Source organism: Cavia porcellus, unplaced genomic scaffold, assembly GCF_034190915.1.
Source record: "Cavia porcellus strain 051 isolate PalLab524CR breed Dunkin Hartley unplaced genomic scaffold, mCavPor4.1 scaffold_21, whole genome shotgun sequence".
NCBI lineage: Eukaryota > Metazoa > Chordata > Mammalia > Rodentia > Caviidae > Cavia > Cavia porcellus.
This window is the reverse complement of record NW_026947504.1, coordinates 5,861,400-5,870,457: the sequence shown is the minus strand read 5'-3', so window position 1 is coordinate 5,870,457 and position 9,058 is coordinate 5,861,400. Positions and strand designations below refer to the sequence as shown.

Sequence of the window (9,058 nt, the reverse complement as noted above, 5' to 3'; positions counted from 1 at the left end):
CCAGAATGCCCACAGAAGCCAGGACCTCATCTATCCCAACTGGTCACAGAGCACAAACTATGGGAAAACCATTTCGACATCCATCCACAATACCAGGGATGGCGATCCTTTGAGTTTTCAGTGGTAATAGCCTGCTGTGGCATACTGCTCTAAATCATATTGACCTCACCCTGGAATTTTCCTTCTCCCAATTGGGTACAAGTTTAGAAATCAAAGAATGATGAAGTGTAGTACAGTAATGCAGACTTGGAAATAAATCCCCCCTCTCTAGTTCAGCCTTCAGTGTGGCCCTGATTTTAGAAGGGTTGGCACAGGAAGAATGTAGTTCACTCCAAACAGATTTGTTAGATTTTTAATAAGAACATGGAAATCCCAATCAGCCCTTCAACAAAATTAAAATACAGAAAGTGAAATTAAAAGTATTCTACAGTAAATGACTTTTATTTAAAAAAAAGTGTGACCATATAAACAAGCCTGCAGGGCACTACAGTACAGCTGGAAAGAGATAATTTCCCAATGTACCTATGGGCCAATGAATTCCATCATTTTCAAATAAATTCTTAATAAAAACTCCACTGAGTTGGAAAGTTTTGCTGAAAATATTTCTGGACAAAAACCCAAAAACATCATGTTGGAAATGAAATTTTGGGTTTAGAAATGTCTGAGGAGTCCAAGGATCGCTGGTACGAGGTGAAGATGGCTCCTGGAGTCACCAGTGTGTGTATCAGGGGGACACACCACAGCTCAGACAAGATGAAGTTCTAGATGACTGTTCCCCCAAGAGAACATTAAGAGAGGGCAGGGGACTGGATGGGACTAAACGAATTCTAAAAAGCCAATTCTCTTAAATTTTGCTTTGGCTGAATTTGTGCTATGATGGGCAGCTGATTTTTAAAAATCATATTTCTTCCAAGAGTTTTAGCGAAAGGAAGACTAAATGTAATGTGCCTTTCCTTGTAATCCAGGAAAACAACTGTGGCCATTTCAAAAATTCTAAAAATATCTACTTTCATGAAATAGTTACTATTTCACTACAAACCTATTTTTCACTAAATACACACATTTCCTAATCCTGGAGCCTCCTGGGAAAAAGCAGCGACTCTCTCGGGTCCTGAGACTCCAGTGCTCTCGGGAGGGCTGGGGAGGGTTGCGCCGTCTCCCGTTGAGCTGTCAGAGGTCCCGCGCAGACACTGGCAGGCTTCTGCCAGGCACCTGTAAGCGATCACCCCTGCTAGTACCAGCTGTGGGATTCCCTCCAGCTCTAAACACATTCCCATTTAATTAGGCACAAGAGGAAGAGGAAAGAAAGGTGTGCCCACATTTCTGGTTTCCATGATACCGAATCGGGAAAATGTGCAGGAAAGCCCGTGACATCCAGGCAATCAGATTCCCGGAGCTGCAGGGTGGGGAGGCGGCACCCTGGGCTGGAGTCTGGAAGTGTGTGAGCAGTGCGGCCTTCCTGTGTCGGCCTTCAGTGCTGAGGCAGCACAGACAGTGGCTGGAGAGTCTGTAATACTGACCACACCGGCTCCAGGCCGAGGGCCTCTGCTTGCGATGAGAACCCTGCCAGCCCCTGTGAGTGTCTTGAGAAAGACCTGCTTCGTGGGGGAGCTTGGGATTTCTCCGTTCCTATGACCGTGCCAGTTTGGATTCATGAGCCTTGAGGGTGCCAACAGCATCTTTCACTGCGTGGTAAATGATGTTCTTCACCTGGAGGGTAATCAGCACCATCAGTTCAGGGCCCTTGTGTGCCATGCTCTGAAAACCCAAATGTATGCTCTACCCTGACTCAATCTATTGGTTAGTGAGGTAATCCCAACAATGACTGCGTGCTGCCCAAATTAATCCTCACGGTGATTTATGGTCATGTAGCTTACATGGTCCATTTCAAAGAAAGAACAATGAAATTGGAAAGGCCATCCGCTCGCCATCATCACTGGGTGTTCACCATGTTCTTGGTTTGTCACTAAGCTCTCTATATGTACTTTTATTTACTCTTTGCCATATCAATGGCATATACCATGGTGCTGAGGATTGAACCTGGGCCCTGGTAAGCATTCTCCCACGGAACTGCATCCTCAGACCTCCTGTGAGGCAGGAGCTCACTAAGTTGCTCAGGCTCTTCTTGAACTAGTAATCATCTAGTAATCCAAGGCCTGTGAGTCACTGGGATAACAGTAATACATCACCACACCTGGTTTATCAACTTTGCTATTGCTACTGTTAATAAGGATGCAATAAACACTGGAAGGTAAGATTCTGAGGTGTTTTTCCCTCTGTGCTTATATGTATTCTCTAACTTCTTTGGAAAAAAAAAAGTACACAGGAAACTGGAAGGTACAGTAAGTTATTAAAATAAAGACAAATGGTGGGGGCCGGAGATTTAGCTCAGCGGCATAAGCGCCTGCCTTGGAAGCAGGCAGTCGTGAGTTCGATCCCTGGTACCGATAAAAATGAAAAAGACCAAAAAAAAAAAAAAAAAAAAAAAAAAAAAAGACAAATGGTTAAAGAAAGTTTTTAAAATGGATGTGACAATTGTGGTTATTTCTTAAAAAAAATAAGGAAAATGGTATAAAAGGGCACTTCAGCAATGCAGCTGTGTACATCTGCGTGTTGTAAATGTATATAATACTTTATTTCATAACAAACAGGGAAACAAATCCCCTTTATACAGTCTCTATTAATCTTTTTTTTTGTACCAGGGATTGAACTCACAACCTTGCGCTTGCCAGACAGGCACTTATGGCCACTGAGCTTAAATCCCTGGCCTGAGTCTCTACTAATCTTTTTTGTATTATTTCAACAAATATTTATTGAGTACCATGTGTCATTGTGCCACGGAAAACTTGAATAAAACAGCAAAATTCCTGCTTTCATAAGAGTTCAAATAGCTTTACCTTCTAGAAGTAGTTAATAAACAGATAAAGTAAACAGATTGTGGGAAACAATACAGAAAAACCCTAAAGGGCTGGGCGTGGTGGTTCATGCCTGTAATCTCAGCACTGGGGAGGCTGAGACTGGAGGCCAGCCTGGGCTATACAGAGGAAAACCTTGTCTCAAAACACAAACAAAGGGGCTGGTGATTTAGCTCAGCCGCATAACCGCCTGCCTCGCAAGCAGGCAGTGGTGAGTTCGATCCCTGGTACCGATTAAAAAAAAAAAAAAAAACCACAAACAAAAACAAACCAGGAAACAAGACAGACAGACAGACAGACAGACTACAGCCTCCAAGGGCAGAGAATAGGGGATTATCACACTAGAAATGACCTGGTTAAAGGATGGTAGTCTCTAAAGGGAATCACAGAGGATGGATCAGATGATTCTAAAAAGATACCAAGGACCCAGACAGGCTTCCGTGTATGTGAGCAGGTGAGGGGAGACAGCGTCGATGGCGGGGTGATTTACCTGCAGTTTATCCTCATGATTCGTATGCGTGTTGGAGAGATGCCTGAATTCCTGAGTCAGGCGGAAGCAGTGCTTCACATGTTCTGGAGACACAAAGTCTTCTGCTACTTTAATGCAACTATACAGATTGTGAACCTAATGTGGGGGGGGGGGCACAGAGAGAAAACATTAGACATAAGAGCTATATCCTTGGGCCTTTTCTTTTTTTTGCCTTTTTGAGACAGGGTTTCATTATGCAGTTCAGGTTGGCTTGAACTCACTTTGTACCCCAGGTTAGTACCCCAAGAGATCCTCCTGCCTCAGCCTCCCAAGTGCTGGAATTACAGGCATGTACCACCACGCCCAGTATTTCTAATAGTATATCTTTTTTTCTTTCAAATTTGCTTGCATTGCTCACGGAGGCCTCAAAGCTTTGGGCTCAAGTGATCCTCTTGCACCAGCCTCCAGAACAGCTGGCATTATAGGCAGACCCTGCCATACCTGGCTTTCCATTTTTATAAAAACATTAATTAACAGAGCCAGAGATTTAGCTCAGTGGCCCAAGTGCCCACCTGGCAAGCAGTACGTTGTGAGTTCAATCTCTGGTACCAAAAAAAATCACTTAAAAATAACAACAGAAAACACTGTAAGTGGAAATTGATAAGTAAAAATATTAGCATTTTCATAGGAAATAGTCTTTAAAATACAGAACAAAAATACAGATATAACAAATTGTTAAGAATAGTCTACTTCCAGAGAAGAAAACTACATTGGACAGTCAGAATGAGGGGTCTGAAATGCATATATGATACAAGAAACTATGCAAGGAATTTCATTTTGTTATTTAGCAGTCTGCATTATTTAAAATTTTTAGAACATTTCATTAAAAAACAAAATAAGATGTTGGGTAAGAACAATTAGTCTGATCCTGCCATTTATCTCTACCTATCTATCCGTCCCTTCCCCACTGTTTTGTGGCAGGCACTATAACACTGAGCTATTTCCTCAGTCTTTTTTGTTATTTGAGACAGGGTCTTGATGAGTTGCTGAGGCTGGTCTTGAACCTGCAATTCTTCTGCCTCAGCCTCCTCAGCTGCAGGGATTACAAGTGCCATTATGTTCAATTCATTTATATCTCATCAGATTCAAAAAGAGAAGCCAAAAACAAACCAAACAAAAAACAAAAAGACAATTCATGGAACTGCAGAGTTCACGGGACCTACCTGGTGAGGGGCTCCTGCAGGTATGAAGACAGCATCACCTAAGAACTGCACAATGGCCCAGCCTTGCACACCATACTCCTCGTAGAGTCGCTTACGGAGGGTCTGGTCCAGGTACCAACTTTGGTCGTGAATTGGGTCATGATCAGGGGGATTCTCTTGGCCTTGCTCTTCTCCAACCTGATGCCATGATTAAAATCGAAAAGCAGTAAATATAAGATAGTAGGTTCTACATTTATCCATACTTTTGTTTTTGGCTTTCAGTTAGTCAGTCACAGACTGAAAGCATTAAATGTTCCTGGTGAGCTTCTGCTTTATTTTATTCAACAGTCTCTAAGTGCTGATTCAGGCCTTCTGGTCATTTTGAGAAGACTGAAAGTATGAAATGAAAAATTCCAAAAGAGATACCATGGCTAAAAGATCTCCTTTTTTTGGCATGGTATTAAACTGAGGGCTTCGGGCATACTTAGGCAGTGCTCTACCCGTGAGCTACATCTTCCACATTACCAGGTTAATACTTCCCGTGACAAGCTCTGGACATTCTGGCTCAGCCCCAGCCCTCTAACCACCCAGTGGTGTACCTTCCGGAGCAGCTCTCGGATCTTCTCTGCATCCTTGGCTGCATAGATGTGCCATAAAGCACCTGGCTTCTCATTTCCATCATGGATCCTCTGCTTCGTCACCTCATCAGCATCTCCCTCATCAATTGTCTTGAGTACTTCTGCAAAGAGCAAAAGAATTTCAATGCAACTGGTTATTTCAGTACCTGAGAGTAAAACACAATTTCTAATTCCCAAAAAAGAAACTGGTCTCTACTCATCTTTTCAAGTTCTATAATGGGTAATTAAAACTCATATTTGAGGGCTAGTTAATACCAGCATTCGAGAGGCTGAGGCAGGAGGATCACAATTTTGAGGCCAGCTGGGGATACATGTGAGTTTAAGGTCAGTCTGAACCACATAACAAGACCCTGTCTCAAAAACCAAAACAATAAACCAATCAAAATAAAAACCAAAAAATCTCACATTGGTTTCAGTTCCATACACACAGGAGAAATACCACTAAAGCTGCTTTGCTTAATATGGTAGAGACCCAGCATTTTTGGAGTTATAGTTTCTGTAAGACACATTTCTTGCTCACACGGTACAGCCATCTTTTATGTTTAACTGGTGGCCATTTTCTACTACAAGTAGATGGAATCTATACCCTTCTTCAAGACCTCTTAAACCTCCAAGATTCTGTGGATTCAAGCCCACAAAGGGCAAAGCTTCTCTGCCCAGTGAAGAGGGTTGGTTTTTACTGCTTACTTAGTGTAATACCCTAAAAGACAACTTAGTGCAAGTGTTTGTAGATATACAGCATCATAAGCAGATAAAAAATATTACCAAGGTAATTAGTACCAACTATTTCTCAACTTTGAGATTTTAAACTGTTTTCTAATTTTTTCTTTCTCTGAAACTTCCAGAATAAAAGTACATACTAATTTTAACAGTCAGATCTGAGCTGCTCTTCAAGGTATCCTGTACAGCTGGCCATTAATACAAGGGGACCTTAGTATATTAGTGCTTCTGAAATAACTTAAACATTTTGACTGTGTAAGAGGTGGTGGCAGCTGGACATGGTAGTGCACACATGAAATGCCAGAGTTGGAAGGTTGAGACAGGATTGCTGTGAGTTCAAGGTCAGTCTGGGCTATAGAGTAAGTTCAAGAACAGCCTAAATACACAGTGAGAGCCTGCTTCAATTAAAAAAAAAAAAAGTAGAGGCAAAATATCACTTTTATGCTTCATTTTTGTGCAGGTGACCTGGCTTTACCATCTCATTCCACATCTGATCTGGCCAATGGGCCAAAGAGATGAGCTTGCCCTTTCATCTTCATTTCTCTTTGTGAAGCTGGACACTAAGAGGAGGACACCACCCCCACAGAGAATGGCTCTGGTCAAAAGGCCTAGACCTTTTTTTCTAGAACTGTTCTCTATATAGCAACATCCTCTGGGTCCTTACTACACATCAGGCATGGTGAAGACTTAAGACAAAGCTAATGTGTTTCACTGAGGAGGAAAATATTTGATGCTACCTGGAGGGTTGGCCTTCCCACTTCAAACAGCTTTTTGAGAAATCCTACCTTCATCATGAGCACCTTCCCCAATGGGGATCCCAACATACACCATCACATTAACAGCATCAGACACGTCTAAATGAAGATTTGTTGTGCCAACTCTTCTATCTTCTGCAGTTATCAAGCCTAAAAGTAGAAGGAAAATAACCAAGGTGAAGGGTCTATATTCTAAAGAATCCACATAGATTGTACAACTGAAAATACGCTCAAGGACGTACTTCAAATGAATACAACTGCTAGAGTGAAGTGGATCTGTTTATCAAGAAAAAGGAACGGGGTGGGGCTCAGTGGCAGAGTGGATGCCTAGCACATGTGCAGTCTTGGGTTCAAACCCTTGCGTCACTAAAAAAGAGAAAGAAAATTCTTTTCTCTTACTGTTTGATTTCTTAGCTTGAATGACCCTATCATTTAGCTTTGGCCATGGAACCAATCCACTCCCCAAAGATGATCCCTCCTTAATAGGCAAAATAATTAAGGCTGTAAGGACATTGAGACAAAACTCTACTTTCACAATAACTTAAATCAGACATCTCTGTATTTCATAAGCACTATCCAGGTAGCATGGTATCCAGTCTCCTTCATTGTTTTTTTAATTAAGTCTTTTAAAACTAAGAGTATGTCTCTTTGAGTACTATTTTTGAGAAAAGTATTTAACTCTTAGAGACATAAAGCTTGTACACTGGGCTCTTGTGGATGTTACACAAATGAGTATGACAAAAGCAGACATGTGCCAAACAGTCCTGGAAACCATTTATCTATCCAGCATCAGTCACAGTCCTCAATCGTCTCTACATATAACTCACAGATCTCCCTCTGCAAGTGAAAGGAGAACAAAGGTCTACCAAAGGGGTGATTCTGCCTCTCCCTCATACCATAGGCGTTGTACATCTTGGGGCCAAGATCAGGCCTTACAAAGTAGCTTGGTAGCCTAGAGGCCAGATTGAGCCTGCCATCTCGTTTGGTATATTCTGGCAGAGGAAGGTTCTCCATGAGATCCTCAAACCTATAAAATGTCAGGAAAGTCAGCTTAGTTTGTTACAGAGAAAGAAAGCAAAGAAGTAAACTGTACTTTTATGTGATACTTTGTGACAGCTTTACCCACAAGTCTCTGAAGATGGCACTAAGTGGAGGTCACTAACCTGGTGGGCATCATGTCCCGAAAATCTTCCCCAGGAGGCCAGTCCTTGAGTTTGAGCACCATGGGCTGCCCATCTTCTGACCTTAGTCGTTCTGAAAGACAGAGAGTACTCCCACAAACAACTGCTGGGCTGAGTGCTACCCCATAGTCTATTGACTGGAGATGTAGGAGCCGAAGCCTCTTATTTTAGGATATAACCGCCACGATGGATTAGGTTAGGTGGACTTTGTTTTTCTTATCCATTCCTATAGCACATGACACATTTCTCCATCTCACAGGACTCTACTCACTTTTCTCATAGCAAAAGTGTTAAACATACCTCATGGTCTCACATGCTGAAGCCTAAGCCTGCTCTACAAAGCCTCGAATGCCACGCAAAATATGAGCTTAGCACTAGGCATAAGCTTCCTCATGCCAAGAAAATATACTTTGTTCTCACTGGGAGCAGAGCGGGGTACACAGATATCTACTTCTAGTCTGCCAGCACTCAAACAGATATCCAAGCTACTTACTGCATATGATCTCAAAGCCATCCCAGAAATCCCGAACTTTCACATCAGAAATTATAGCACAGTTTCTGCAATTCACCAAGTCCACATCTTGGTCTCCAAATTCCTGGCTAAATGCTTCAGGTTTCCAGAGTTCAGACTTGAGTTTTTTATGCACCCCTGAAACCAGTACTGGCTGTGGAAACAAATGTATTCAAATCAGAGGCTGCTAGGCAATACCATTAGCAGCTCTTGGCCTGAGAGAATAAACAGGACCATTTCCTGGGGAGAGCTCTTCAAGAGAACCTAATGTTCCTTCCCAGTTTTAGAATCTATGGATTCAACATGTTAGCTAAAAGGAATGGAAACTGCTTCTGCTCTCATTTAATATTAAATTGGATCCTCACCCTGCTGGGCATACCATAAAAATAACTTCTGTCACTCTGTTTACATTTCTTTTTTAACTAATTAATTAGTTAATTTTATAATACTGGGGATTGAGCTCAGGGCCCTTTATCTGGTGGGGGCGGTTTGAGACAGAGTCTCCCTATGTAGTTCACGCTGGCCTTAAACTCACTATGCCAAGACTGGTTTCAAAACACACGGTGATCCTCCTGCCTGAACCTCCCAACTGCTGGGATTATAAGCATGTACCATATTAGGCTTTCTCACTCTCCTGAAGTGAGAGGACAAAAAGAAGATAAATTTA

General features: G+C 42.2%; 1 protein-coding gene across 5 annotated transcripts in view; it reads right to left on the bottom strand.

Annotated features, from left to right (window-relative positions):
• Positions 1–336: 336 nt before the first annotated feature.
• Positions 337–9,058, bottom strand: part of Kdm3b (lysine demethylase 3B) — a 69,517-nt gene continuing 60,795 nt past the window's right edge. For all 5 annotated transcript variants that reach the window (XM_063232164.1, XM_063232165.1, XM_063232166.1 and 2 more), the window contains 8 exons: positions 8,374–8,545; positions 7,863–7,953; positions 7,596–7,726; positions 6,730–6,849; positions 5,186–5,325; positions 4,608–4,784; positions 3,406–3,540; positions 337–1,710 (listed from right to left, as the gene is read on the bottom strand). In XM_063232164.1, the coding sequence (XP_063088234.1) occupies positions 1,630–1,710; positions 3,406–3,540; positions 4,608–4,784; positions 5,186–5,325; positions 6,730–6,849; positions 7,596–7,726; positions 7,863–7,953; positions 8,374–8,545 (1,047 nt within the window). In that variant the 3' untranslated portion in view covers positions 337–1,629. The remainder of the gene's footprint in view (positions 1,711–3,405; positions 3,541–4,607; positions 4,785–5,185; positions 5,326–6,729; positions 6,850–7,595; positions 7,727–7,862; positions 7,954–8,373; positions 8,546–9,058) is intronic.